The 15052-nt window shown below is 57.4% G+C and overlaps 1 protein-coding gene across 4 annotated transcripts in view; it reads right to left on the bottom strand.

The window, feature by feature from the left end:
- Nucleotides 1-12475: 12475 nt before the first annotated feature.
- Nucleotides 12476-15052, bottom strand: part of LOC138651875 (tyrosine-protein kinase STYK1-like) — a 63560-nt gene continuing 60983 nt past the window's right edge. For 3 of the 4 annotated variants that reach the window (XM_069742452.1, XM_069742450.1, XM_069742448.1), the window contains exon 10: nucleotides 12476-12796. Coding sequence is in view for 2 of the 4 variants with exons in the window: in XM_069742450.1 (XP_069598551.1) it covers nucleotides 12622-12796 (175 nt within the window). In the remaining 2 variants the exon portion in view is untranslated. The remainder of the gene's footprint in view (nucleotides 12797-15052) is intronic. The other variant, XM_069742451.1, reaches the window with a different exon arrangement.

Below are 15052 nucleotides of genomic sequence, written 5' to 3'. Positions count from 1 at the left end.
GAGTCTTACCGCAAGAAGTTCCGGAGCCTGCAGCGGGGCCCAAAGGACACCTGGACCGACCACATGCGGGCGTTGCTGAGAGCTGCAGAGCACTGGACCTCGGGTCTAGCGCTCACCACCCGCCAGGAGGTCCAGGAACTGTTCGTCATGGAGCAGTTCTTGTGGAACTGCCCAGAGGACCTCCAGCAGTTCCTCCGTGACCGGAAACCGAAGGGGGCTTCTGCTACAGCCGCCCTGGCAGATGAGTATGCCAATAACAGGGCGCCTGAGCCGAAGAAGCCTGCCAGCAGCACCTGGAGAGGGGGTAAGCCCAATCCTGCCCCTGTTTCCCCAGCCCCCAGAGTGCAAGGGGTGTACCCCCCTGCTGCCCTCTCCAGGCCAGGCGCAGAACCCAGACGTTGTCATCACTGCAACCAGCTGGGGCACTTCAAGACAGCATGTCCCCAGCGTCTTAAGGCCCCATCCATGTCCCCGAAACCGTCCACTGTTTTATGTGTGGGAGGGGGTGGTGGGAGGTCCCTGGACAATTACCAACCCGTCACTATCGGCCACTCAGCGGTCATGGGACTGCGGGACACAGGCGCTGAACGAACCCTAGTACGTCCTGAGGTGGTGTCCCCTCAAGACTTGGTACCGGGGAAAACCCTTTCCGTCTCCGGAATTGGAGGCGTGGAACCGGCGCTGCCTGTCGCAAAGGTGTTTTTAGACTGGGGCGCCGGGAGGGGAATGCGGGAGGTGGGAGTAAAGTCAAATATTCCTGCTAATGTATTACTTGGGACCGATTTGGGGCGGCTAGTGTCTCAGTATGTGGCCACTGAACCCCCAAGTTCGGCTCCCCAAGAATGTCATGACTCTACTGTGAATGTTGATGTGTTGAATGTGCCTCCAACAGTGGGGGAGGGAGTGAAACCTGAGGGTACTTCATACACTGACACCACACACACAGGGCTCACGGGGAGGACAGGTGAGGAGACTGTAGGGGAGAGCTCAGAGGTGGAGGGAGGGGCTGCTATGGGCAGTGTAGGGCCCCTAGGTGAATCCAGCCTGCTGAGTCTAGGGCCCCTGCAGGAAGAGGAACAGGCCATGGGGAGAGGAGGCGTCCCGGGAGAGGAGCCACCAGGTAAGACCCCAGGGCGGGAGTTCCCCACACCCGGGATGTCAGGAGGGCCGGGAAGTCTGCCTGACCCGGCGACTTGGTCAGGAGTCGGGGGGAAGCAGGCGCTACCCATGGACACAGTGGTCGTGGCCGCTGTCACCAGGAATGGGAGCGCCGGAGCCCAAGGAGCCTTGCAGAGGTCCGACGGCTTCCCCCTCTCTGACCAAGTGGCTGCCGAGTCAGACAGCGGCCAGGAGACAGATCCCGGGGAGCTGACGGTGGATGTGGCGGTGTTGTCCATTCTCGCCACATCGAGTCAGGGATGTCAGGAAGCGCTGGAAGCTGACGCTAGCCTGAAAGCTCTTAAGGAGCAGGCGGCACAGCCTCCCGGGGAGTCCGACCGCGAGCGGGTGGTCTGGGCCCAGGGACGGCTGTACCGGGTAACGGTCCAGCAGGGTTCACCGGAGGCGTGGCCCAGGGACCGACAGTTAGAGGCAGCCTCTGAGAGAGAGAGAGAAGGAGGAGGGGGCAGAGGCAGCCTCAGAGAGAGAGGGGAGGGGGCAGAGACAGCCTCAGAGAGAGAGGGAGGAGGAGGCAGAGACAGCCTCAGAGAGAGAGAGGAGGGGCAGAGACAGCCTCAGAGAAAGAAGGAGGAGGGGGCAGAGACAGCCTCAGAGAGAGAGAGGAGGGGGCGGAGACAGCCTCAGAGAGAGACAGAGGAGGAGGCGGAGACAGCCTCAGGAAGAGAGGGGAGGAGGCAGAGACAGCCTCAGGAAGAGGAGGAGGGGGCAGAGACAGCCTCAGAGAGAGAGAAGAGGAGGCAGAGACAGCCTCAGAGAGAGGAGGAGGGGGCAGAGACAGCCTCAGAGAGAGAAAGGATGAGGCAGAGACAGCCTCAGAGAGAGACAGGGGAGGAGACAGCCTCAGAGAGAGAAGGAGGAGGGGGCGGAGACAGCCTCAGAGAGAGACAGAGGAGGAGGCGGAGACAGCCTCAGGAAGAGAGGGGAGGAGGCAGAGACAGCCTCAGAGAGAGAAAGGAGGAGGCAGGGACAGCCTCAGAGAGAGAAGGAGGAGGGGGCAGAGACAGCCTCAGAGAGAGAAAGGATGAGGCAGAGACAGCCTCAGAGACAGACAGAGGAGGAGGCGGAGACAGCCTCAGGAAGAGAGGGGAGGAGGCAGAGCCAGCCTCAGAGAGAGACAGGGGAGGAGACAGCCTCAGAGAGAGAAAGGAGGAGGCAGGGACAGCCTCAGAGAGAGAAGGTGGAGGGGGCAGAGACAGCCTCAGAGAGAGAAAGGATGAGGCAGAGACAGCCTCAGAGACAGACAGAGGAGGAGGCGGAGACAGCCTCAGGAAGAGAGGGGAGGAGGCAGAGCCAGCCTCAGAGAGAGACAGGGGAGGAGACAGCCTCAGAGAGAGAAAGGAGGAGGCAGGGACAGCCTCAGAGAGAGGAGGAGGGGGCAGAGACAGCCTCAGAGAGAGAGAGGAGGGGGCAGAGACAGCCTCAGAGAAAGAAGGAGGAGGGGGCGGAGACAGCCTCAGAGAGAGAGAGGAGGGGGCGGAGACAGCCTCGGAGAGAGACAGAGGGGGAGGCAGGGACAGCCTCAGAGAGAGAGAGGAGGAGGCCGAGACAGCCTCAGAGAGAGACAGCGGAGGAGGCGGAGGCAGCCTCAGAGAGAGAGGAGGGGGCAGAGACAGCCTCAGAGAAAGAAGGAGGAGGGGGCAGAGACAGCCTCAGAGAGAGAGAGGAGGAGGCCGAGACAGCCTCAGAGAGAGACAGCGGAGGAGGCGGAGGCAGCCTCAGAGAGAGAGAGGAGGGGGCAGAGACAGCCTCAGAGAAAGACGGAGGAGGGGGCAGAGACAGCCTCAGAGAGAGAAAGGAGGAGGCAGGGACAGCCTCAGAGAGAGAAGGAGGAGGGGGCAGAGACAGCCTCAGAGAGAGAGAGGAGGGGGCAGAGACAGCCTCAGAGAAAGGAGGAGGGGGCAGAGACAGCCTCAGAGAGAGAGAGGAGGGGGCGGAGACAGCCTCGGAGAGAGACAGGGGGGGGAGACAGAGTCAGCCTCAGAGAGAGGAGGGGGCAGAGACAGCCTCAGAGAGAGACAGGGGGGAGACAGAGTCAGCCTCAGAGAGAGGAGGGGGCAGAGACAGCCTCAGAGAGAGACAGGGAAGGAGGCAGAGACAGCCTCAGAAAGAGGGGAGAGGCAGAGACAGCCTCAGAGAGAGAGAGAGGAGGGACAGAGTCAGCCTCAGAGAGGAGGAGGCAGGGACAGGCTCAGGGAGAAAGTGGCAGAGACCATGGTAATGCTGATGGGTTGTCCCGGCAAGGAGGTGTGGAAGGGCGCATGGGGGAACACAGGAATGTGATGCCCCCTAGCGCCCTCTAAAGCAGGGAGGAACAGTGGGGGAGGGAGTACTGTGAAGGATTACCCCTTCCTCCCACGTCACCAATCCGTGACGTCACTACACAGGCCCAGCTCTCCGGCGCCCCCTTTGTCTCTCAGGTCAGTAAAGGGACTGCACCTAGAGCAAATGGCCGCCGGGGAGACTGCCCTGTTACCCACCCTGGGTATTCTAAGATTCGCAATCAGAGTAAAAGGATCAGCCCAAAATTAATTTATGATTTAATTGCCTTAAGGGCGCACTAGATAATTACAAGAAATATACAATCACAATATATCAAGAGTTACAGTCAGAGTACAATATAACAACAATAATACAAGGCTTAAAGGTATAAAGCTGGAGGTCAATTTACCAGGTCGAAGGTCGCTTGTGGAAGCCGGGGGGCATAGCATTCCGCAGGTCCAAAAACTTAGTTGCCGGGCAGCCCCCAGAAAGCATGTGCTTGCTCCCCTCTGGCTGGCATACCCTGTTCCTTAAGATGTCATCATCATCATCTTCTTCTGTGGAGTGAGACCCTCCCAGTGACCTCAGCTTCTTCTTGTACCTGGCTGAGCCCCCCTGCCTGCAGCTGGGGGGCTTAGCAATCTCCACCCCCTCTGTCTCCCTGCAAGATTTATTCCAATATCTAATAAATGGGATAACTTCTCTCAGGATGATCGGATCAGCACACGGGCAGTACCAGCGCCTGTGGTTTGTTCTGCCGGTCGTACTGGGATCAAACCTGGACCCATTCGGTCCCTGTGGGAGGCTGATCCCTATATCTCGGGTTTCAGACCTTCCACCGTCACGGGAGTCACACTGTTGGATGTACAATTTCTTTAGGGTAAGGAGAATATTTTTTATGAGCCTGTACCTCGGACGATGCGTCCATAATTCACAATTCCATGTTGGAGACGGTTTGGCTGGGCTGCCATAATAGATGTGTATCCAGTGGCCACTTGGCATGCGTGTTTTAATTAAGCCCCCAAGCATTTCCAAGCCCCTTGGTGGCGTGGTTTCCTCATGGGGCTTTGAACTACCGTCTACAGTTTACACTGAGCTCAGCCCGTTAGCATACTAATAGGAACTCTATTCATTAGCAAAGGTGGGGGCCAGGAGCACTCCTGTGTCCAGGAGACAAAATGGAGTCACGCCAATCTGATAGCATGCCTGTTCCAAGATGGCGGCTGTTCCCTCATCACAGTCACCCTCTAATAGTCTCCATCAGGTCAATAATGATGGGACGGTTGGTGAATCCCTACACAGGATCCGCGGCCGCAGACTTGGATACCGTCGTTGTGTCTCCGGAAGCTTCCGCGGATAATTCCTCCGTGTAGCGTATGTGTGACCGCTCTTGCTGCCATTTATACATAGATGAGTTACTATTGATCCACAGTGTCTGGGAATCACCGAGAGACGGCGTGTGTGATCTAATGGATCCCGGTAGTCCTGGAGGAGGCCGTTTGGGAATCACCGAGAGACGGCGTGTGTGATCTAATGGATCCCGGTAGTCCTGGAGGAGGCCGTCTGGGAATCACCGAGAGACGGCGTGTGTGATCTAATGGATCCCGGTAGTCCTGGAGGAGGCCGTCTGGGAATCACCGAGAGACGGCGTGTGTGATCTAATGGATCCCAGTAGTCCTGGAGGAGGCCGTCTGGGAATCACCGAGAGACGGCGTGTGTGATCTAATGGATCCCGGTAGTCCTGGAGGAGGCCGTCTGGGAATCACCGAGAGACGGCGTGTGTGATCTAATGGATCCCGGTAGTCCTGGAGGAGGCCGTCTGGGAATCACCGAGAGACGGCGTGTGTGATCTAATGGATCCCGGTAGTCCTGGAGGAGGCCGTTTGGGAATCACCGAGAGACGGCGTGTGTGATCTAATGGATCCCGGTAGTCCTGGAGGAGGCCGTCTGGGAATCACCGAGAGACGGCGTGTGTGATCTAATGGATCCCGGTAGTCCTGGAGGAGGCCGTCTGGGAATCACCGAGAGACGGCGTGTGTGATCTAATGGATCCCGATAGTCCTGGAGGAGGCCGTTTGGGAATCACCGAGAGACGGCGTGTGTGATCTAATGGATCCCGGTAGTCCTGGAGGAGGCCGTCTGGGAATCACCGAGAGACGGCGTGTGTGATCTAATGGATCCCGGTAGTCCTGGAGGAGGCCGTCTAGGAATCACCGAGAGACGGCGTGTGTGATCTAATGGATCCCGGTAGTCCTGGAGGAGGCCGTCTGGGAATCACCGAGAGACGGCGTGTGTGATCTAATGGATCCCGGTAGTCCTGGAGGAGGCCGTCTGGGAATCACCGAGAGACGGCGTGTGTGATCTAATGGATCCCGGTAGTCCTGGAGGAGGCCGTCTGGGAATCACCGAGAGACGGCGTGTGTGATCTAATGGATCCCGGTAGTCCTGGAGGAGGCCGTCTGGGAATCACCGAGAGACGGCGTGTGTGATCTAATGGATCCCGGTAGTCCTGGAGGAGGCCGTCTGGGAATCACCAAGAGACGGCGTGTGTGATCTAATGGATCCCGGTAGTCCTGGAGGAGGCCGTCTGGGAATCACCAAGAGACGGCGTGTGTGATCTAATGGATCCCGGTAGTCCTGGAGGAGGCCGTCTGGGCTCGCGATGACTTTATGATGATCAGAGACATTTTCTGTCTCTTGTGAATTTCCACTGTTCTGTCCTCTGCACTGTGAAGTCTGCGTGTGGCCGCGGATGATGATGAGGATGTTGGTGATTGGTTTGGGCGATGATGGCGGGTTGATGAAGACTATCTTGGTGGTGATAAAGGCGGGGAGGTGAGGATGATGAAGGTCTTGGTGATGATTGTATGATTGGCTCACACGGCACAGGCTCCTCGGTGTCACGGGACTTCTCGCTCCAGAGCCTCGGATACATTCTGTTAGTGGCGGTCATGTTTCTTGTGATTGTTTTAGGAGTCGCTTCTTAGAAGTCAACTGTGGGGATCGGAGCGTTTCACCTCTCGCCCGTTGTCTCCACAGCTGGCGGCAGTACTCCACTTGTCTTCATGCACTTGCAGACAGATCAGTGGCCCAACAACTACTCCTGCTGCCACTACTGCCCACACCGCCGCATACTGCTCCTGCTGCCACTACTGCCCACACCGCCACATTACTGCCCACACCGCCACATACTGCTCCTGCTGCCACTACTGCCCACACCGCCACATTACTGCCCACACCGCCGCATACTGCTCCTGCTGCCACTACTGCCCACACCGCCACATTACTGCCCACACCGCCACATACTGCTCCTGCTGCCACTACTGCCCACACCACCACATTACTGCCCACACCGCCGCATACTGCTCCTGCTGCCACTACTGCCCACACCGCCACATTACTGCCCACACCGCCACATACTGCTCCTGCTGCCACTACTGCCCACACCGCCACATTACTGCCCACACCGCCGCATACTGCTCCTGCTGCCACTACTGCCCACACCGCCGCATTACTGCCCACACCGCCACATACTGCTCCTGCTGCCACTACTGCCCACATCGCCACATTACTGCCCACACCGCCACATACTGCTCCTACTGCCCACACCGCCTCATACTGCTCCTACTGCCGCATTACTGCCCACACCGCCACATACTGCTCCTACTGCCCACACCGCCACATACTGCTCCTACTGCCCACACCGCCACATACTGCTCCTGCTGCCACTACTGCCCACACCGCCACATACTGCTGCTCCTGCTGCCACTACTGCCCACACCGCCGCATACTGCTCCTGCTGCCACTACTGCCCACACCGCCACATTACTGCCCACACCGCCGCATACTGCTCCTGCTGCCACTACTGCCCACACCGCCACATTACTGCCCACACCGCCGCATACTGCTCCTGCTGCCACTACTGCCCACACCGCCGCATTACTGCCCACACCGCCACATACTGCTCCTGCTGCCACTACTGCCCACATCGCCACATTACTGCCCACACCGCCACATACTGCTCCTACTGCCCACACCGCCTCATACTGCTCCTACTGCCCACACCGCCTCATACTGCTCCTACTGCCCACACCGCCACATACTGCTCCTACTGCCCACACCGCCACATACTGCTCCTACTGCCCACACCGCGGCATTACTGCCCACACCGCCACATACTGCTCCTACTGCCACACACTGCTCCTGCTGCCGCATTACTGCCCACACCGCCACATACTGCTCCTACTGCCACACCGCCTCATACTGCTCCTGCTGTCGCATTACTGCCCACACCGCCACATACTGCTCCTACTGCCCACACCGCCACATACTGCTCCTACTGCCCACACCGCCGCATTACTGCCCACACCGCCACATACTGCTCCTACTGCCCACACCGCCGCATTACTGCCCACACCGCCACATACTGCTCCTACTGCCCACACCGCCGCATTACTGCCCACACCGCCACATACTGCTCCTACTGCCCACACCGCGGCATTACTGCCCACACCGCCACATACTGCTCCTACTGCCACACCGCCACATACTGCTCCTGCTGCCACACCGCCACATACTGCTCCTGCTGCCACTACTGCCCACATCGCCACATTACTGCCCACACCGCCACATACTGCTCCTACTGCCCACACCGCCTCATACTGCCCCTACTGCCCACACCGCCTCATACTGCTCCTGCTGCCGCATTACTGCCCACACCGCCACATACTGCTCCTACTGCCCACACCGCCACATACTGCTCCTACTGCCCACACCGCCGCATTACTGCCCACACCGCCACATACTGCTCCTACTGCCCACACCGCCGCATTACTGCCCACACCGCCACATACTGCTCCTACTGCCCACACCGCCACATACTGCTCCTACTGCCCACACCGCCGCATACTGCTCCTACTGCCCACACCGCCGCATTACTGCCCACACCGCCACATACTGCTCCTACTGCCCACACCGCGGCATTACTGCCCACACCGCCACATACTGCTCCTGCTGCCACACCGCCACATACTGCTCCTGCTGCCACACCGCCACATACTGCCCACATCGCCACATTACTGCCCACACCGCCACATACTGCTCCTACTGCCCACACCACCTCATACTGCTCCTACTGCCCACACCGCCTCATACTGCTCCTGCTGCCGCATTACTGCCCACACCGCCACATACTGCTCCTACTGCCCACACCGCCACATACTGCTCCTACTGCCCACACCGCCACATACTGCTCCTACTGCCCACACCGCCGCATTACTGCCCACACCGCCACATACTGCTCCTACTGCCCACACCGCCGCATTACTGCCCACACCGCCACATACTGCTCCTACTGCCCACACCGCGGCATTACTGCCCACACCGCCACATACTGCTCCTACTGCCCACACCGCCACATACTGCTCCTGCTGCCACACCGCCACATACTGCTCCTGCTGCCACTACTGCCCACATCGCCACATTACTGCCCACACCGCCACATACTGCTCCTACTGCCCACACCGCCTCATACTGCTCCTACTGCCCACACCGCCTCATACTGCTCCTGCTGCCGCATTACTGCCCACACCGCCACATACTGCTCCTACTGCCCACACCGCCACATACTGCTCCTACTGCCCACACCGCCGCATTACTGCCCACACCGCCACATACTGCTCCTACTGCCCACACCGCCGCATTACTGCCCACACCGCCACATACTGCTCCTACTGCCCACACCGCCACATACTGCTCCTACTGTCCACACCGCCACATACTGCTCCTGCTGCCACACTACTGCCCACACTGCCACATACTGCTCCTGCTGCCACACTACTGCCCACACCGCCACATACTGCTCCTGCTGCCACTACTGCCCACACCGCCACATACTGCTCCTGCTGCCACTACTGCCCACACCGCCACATACTGCCCACACCGCCACATTACTGCTCCTGCTGCCACTATTGCCCACACCGCCACATACTGCTCCTGCTGCCACTATTGCCCACACCGCCACATACTGCTCCTGCTGCCACACTACTGCCCACACCGCCACATACTGCTCCTGCTGCCACACTACTGCCCACACCGCCACATACTGCCCACACCGCCACATTACTGCTCCTGCTGCCACTATTGCCCACACCGCCACATACTGCTCCTGCTGCCACTACTGCCCACACCGCCACATACTGCTCCTGCTGCCACACTACTGCCCACACTGCTCCTGCTGCCACTACTGCCCACACCGCCACATACTGCTCCTGCGGCCACACTACTGCCCACACCGCCACATACTGCTCCTGCGGCCACTACTGCCCACACCGCCACATACTGCACCTGCTGCCACACTACTGCCCACACCGCCACATACTGCTCCTGCTGCCACACTACTGCCCACACCGCCACATACTGCTCCTGCTGCCACACTACTGCCCACACCGCCACATACTGCCCACACCGCCACATTACTGCCCACACCGCCACATACTGCTCCTGCTGCCACACTACTGCCCACACCGCCACATACTGCCCACACCGCCACATTACTGCCCACACCGCCACCTACTGCACCTGCTGCCACACTACTGCCCACACCGCCACATACTGCTCTTGCTGCCACACTACTGCCCACACCGCCACATACTGCTCCTGCTGCCACACTACTGCCCACACCGCCACATCCTGCTCCTGCTGCCACACTACTGCCCACACCGCCACATACTGCTCCTGCTGCCACACTACTGCCCACACCGCCACATACTGCTCCTGCTGCCACACTACTGCCCATACAGCAGAATACACATTGACCCTGTGCTGTCTGAATTCTCTATGTGGGGGTGACTATGAGCAACATGTTGCCTGACACTGCTCTTGGTCAGTATATTCAAGCACTGAATTCTGGGAGTTGTAGTTTGGAAATTACTGATACAGCGGATAATAGGAGAACACTGTGCGACCCCCCTCACTTCCAGCCCACCCTGCAACCCTCCCTCCATTCACATTTTTGTTGCTTACAAGGGTCAAATTCGTGTCCTCCCCAATGTCTCACCTGCCTCCTCTCCCCTGAAAGTCCACCTGCCCCTCATTGATGTTCTGCCCAATGTGCCACTTTCTATCCCACCTGCCACTCACTAGTGTCCTCTCCAATATCCCACCTGCTTGCCCTCACCGCTATCCGACCTGCCCCTTACTGGTGTCCTCCCCAATATCCCACCACTACCCCTGTACTCAGACTCCCTCCAGGGAAGGTGATGTCGTCGTTGGGGGAGGAGGAGGTGGAGATGTCGTGGTTGGGGGAGGAGGAGGTGGAGATGTCGTCGTTGGGGGAGGAGGAGGTGGAGATGTCGTCGTTGGGGGAGGAGGAGGTGGAGATGTCGTCGTTGGAGGAGGTGGAGATGTCGTCGTTGGAGGAGGTGGAGATGTCGTCGTTGGAGATGTCGTCGTTGGAGAGGTCGTCGTTGGGAGGAGGCGGAGAGGTCGTCGTTGGGAGGAGGCGGAGATGTCGTCGTTGGGAGGAGGTGGAGATGTCATTATTGGGGGAGGAGGAGATGTCGTCGTTGGGAGGAGGTGGAGATGTCGTCGTTGGGAGGAGGTGGAGATGTCGTCGTTGGGAGGAGGTGGAGATGTCGTCGTTGGGAGGAGGTGGAGATGTCGTCGTTGGGAGGAGGTGGAGATGTCGTCGTTGGGAGGAGGTGGAGATGTCGTCGTTGGGAGGAGGTGGAGATGTCGTCGTTGGGAGGAGGTGGAGATGTCGTCGTTGGGAGGAGGTGGAGATGTCGTCGTTGGGAGGAGGTGGAGATGTCGTCGTTGGGAGGAGGTGGAGATGTCATTATTGGGAGGAGGAGATGTCATCATTGGGAGGAGGTGGAGATGTCGTCGTTGGGAGGAGGTGGAGATGTCGTCGTTGGGAGGAGGTGGAGATGTCGTCGTTGGGAGGAGGTGGAGATGTCGTCGTTGGGAGGAGGTGGAGATGTCGTCGTTGGGAGGAGGTGGAGATGTCGTCGTTGGGAGGAGGTGGAGATATCATTATTGGGGGAGGAGGAGATGTCATCATTGGGAGGAGGTGGAGATGTCGTCGTTGGGAGGAGGTGGAGATGTCGTCGTTGGGAGGAGGTGGAGATGTCATTATTGGGGGAGGAGGAGGTGGAGATGTCATCATTGGGAGGAGGTGGAGATGTCGTCATCGGGAGGTGGAGATGTTGTCGTTGGAGATGTCGTCATTGGGAGGAGGTGGAGATGTCATTAGGAGGAGGTGGAGATGTCATTATTGGGGGAGGAGGAGGTGGAGATGTAGTCATTGGGAGGAGGTGGAGAGGTCATTATTGGGGAGGAGGTGGAGATGTTGTCATTTGGAGGAGGTGGAGATGTCGTCGTTGGAGATGTCGTCGTTGGGAGGAGGTGGAGATGTCGTCATTGGAGAGGTCATTAGGAGGAGGTAGCGATGTCATTATTGGGGGAGGAGGAGGTGGACATGTAGTCATTGGGAGGAGATGTCGTCGTTGGGAGGAGGTGGAGATGTCGTCATTGGAGAGGTCATTAGGAGGAGGTGGAGATGTCATTATTGGGGGAGGAAGAGGTGGAGATGTCGTCGTTGGGAGGAGGTGGAGAGGTCATTAGGAGGAGGTGGAGATGTCATTATTGGGGGAGAAAGAGGTGGAGATGTCATCGTTGGGAGGAGGTGGAGAGGTCATTATTGGGGGAGGAGGTGGAGATGTCGTCATTGGAGAGGTCATTAGGAGGTGGAGATGTCATTATTGGGGGAGGAGGTGGAGATGTAGTCATTGGGAGGAGGAGATGTCATTATTGGGGGGCGGTGATGATGCCTTGGTGGAGACTAACCATCTTGCTGATTACACAGCCGTCCCGGGCACCAGCCCCCGTCATCCCTGTAGCCAGCGGTGCCCAGCCTTGTGGTGGGTGCCTGTACAACATTTCTAGGGTGCAGGTTACTCACATGCAATAAACAGCATTTGTCCTGTACCACGTGCCGCCACTTGATTTATCGGCTTCTCCAATATTGGAGCTGGCACATTTTCAACATCTTTATTTTCCACCATAAATAGATTCACAGGTGAAGGATTAATCCCGTCCGTTCAGTGTATACATCATACAGGGGGAAATGGCTCCAAAGTCCTCAACCCCTCCTTCACCAATGGCTCCAGCCTGGCTAAAGCGTCATGCAGGGATTCCAGCCACAGACACGTACTCCCTCCAGCTGAGCGTGTCCCCGGGAGTCAAGGGGGTCCATCCATCCGCCTGGTCCTGGCCGTTCTGCAGCAGCTTCATCACATCTGTAAAGCATGGTCTCAGCGGCGCCTCCCACTGCCAACAGTTGCTCATCACCTCAAACCTGCAGGGTCAGAAGATAGGATCAGTGAAGGAGAGTGACAAATGCATGTTAACCCCCGAGATGTGTGACTAATGATCTACACAGCACTCCTCCTACCTCAGGGGCCACAACTGCTACTGGCTCCTCTGCCCCGTCAGGTCCTTATACATCAAATCATCCACCTGGTGGAGACATGCAGCTACCGACTACAAAGCAGCGGCCTGGTGGGGGTGATCATCAGCAGATCAAGATTTGGCAAGTGACCACACAACTATGGAACGTCAGCTCTGTGGACTCACAAGCTTTCATAAGGAAAGTAAAATTGGGGTGAAGGTGTGAGGTGCTTGGGGAACAGGGTGCGGTCCCCATTTTAGGGCTGGGGAATGATCTACTGCACTCTCTGCAGCCGACTATGCAACATTGCAGGAGGCGGTGATGGAGAGGAACATCGGCCACAAGCCGATGTTCCCAGGCCACAAACCGATGTTCCCACCCCACCAGGTCACAAACCGATGTTCCCACCCCACCAGGTCACAAACCGATGTTCCCACCCCACCAGGTCACAAACCGATGTTCCCACCCCACCAGTTCACAAACCGATGTTCCCACCCCACCAGGTCACAAACCGATGTTCCCACCCCACCAGTTCACAAACCGATGTTCCCACCCCACCAGTTCACAAACCGATGTCCCCACCCCACCAGGTCACAAACCGATGTCCCCACCCCACCAGGTCACAAACCGATGTTCCCACCCCACCAGTTCACAAACCGATGTTCCCACCCAACCAGTTCACAAACCGATGTCCCCACCCCACCAGGTCACAAACCGATGTCCCCACCCCACCAGGTCACAAACCGATGTTCCCACCCCACCAGGTCACAAACCGATGTTCCCACCCAACCAGTTCACAAACCGATGTTCCCACCCCACCAGGTCACAAACCGATGTTCCCACCCCACCAGGCCACAAACCGATGTTCCCACCCCACCAGTTCACAAACCGATGTCCCCCCCTCCCTAGAAGGACTGGAGAACATGCCATACCTTAGATCGAGTATTAAACATATGTTGAATCTGATCCAGGCAGAACCCTGCAATACCCTCTTTAGTGGATGGAGTTGCTCCCAAGATGGCACCTTTCACGATTTCGCTGATATAAACCATGTTATCCATTCATGGAGTATATGTGTTATGCTGGAGTAGCAACTCAGTCAGGACTCTAGGTGAAGCCAAATACTGCAACTGACCCTGGCTGTTCCTGTTATAATGCAGCAGGGTTCACACAGTACGACAGGCAGGGCTCCAAGAGAGTTCACCATAAAAGTCCGCATTCCCGACCATATGCAGTACAGTGTTGTTCACACATCTTTATTCCAAAAACAAGGTAAGAAGTATCCTCCGGTTCACAGTCAAGTCATCCAAACAGTCCATGTCCAACCTAGTTGCTGTGGGCGACTGCACCGAAGCATACCTCTTGGGTGCGTCAGCAGTTTGTTGTCCCGGGCTCTGTGTTAACCTCTCACAGGCCTGTATTACACATTTTTTTGGGTTTGCTGTCAAGCACGCACTGATCAAATTCACTACCCCTTGTACCTGGCACCTACCAGACACTGTGTACATTAGTGTCGGGAACGTTGCCGGGGCCCTACGTTACCCAGAAGGCAAAACAACAGTGATAGAAATCCTCCGGTGTTATGAAGGCAGCCTTTTCTTTAGCCGATTCTGTAAGCAGCACCTGCCAATAACTCTTGGTCAGATCGAGCGTGGTGAAGTGCTGGGTCTGACAAGTCGCTCAATCAGTTCGTCCACCCTGGGCATTGGATAAAGGTCAGACTTTGACACTTCATTCAATTTTCAGAAGTCGTTACAAAATCGTAATGATCCATCCGGGTTCGGAATCAGTACAAAGGGGCTAGCCCCGTCACTCCGGGACGCCTCAATTACTCGCAGCTGGAGCATTTGTTTCACCACACTTGCGATGGCTTGTCTCCGGGCCTCGGGCACACGGTACGACGTCATTCACACGCTTATGTGAGGCTTGGTGACAATGTCATGCTAGATGACAGAGGTACGACCGGGTAGTCCTGAGAATACATCCATGTTCTCTTGTGCTAATTTCTGCCCCTCTTGACACTGCTGCGGGCCGATATCGGAGGGTCCCCAGATGACATGTCTGGAGTCGCATTCGTAATCATACACTCCCGCTCCTTCCACGCTTTTAGCAGATTTATATGATACAACTGTTCGGGCTTCCTCTTCCTGGGCTTGTATACTC

Source organism: Ranitomeya imitator, chromosome 10 (assembly GCF_032444005.1).
Source record: "Ranitomeya imitator isolate aRanImi1 chromosome 10, aRanImi1.pri, whole genome shotgun sequence".
Classification (NCBI taxonomy): domain Eukaryota; kingdom Metazoa; phylum Chordata; class Amphibia; order Anura; family Dendrobatidae; genus Ranitomeya; species Ranitomeya imitator.
Note: the sequence above shows the minus strand (reverse complement) of the source record. Positions and strands in the feature narration are given on the sequence as shown.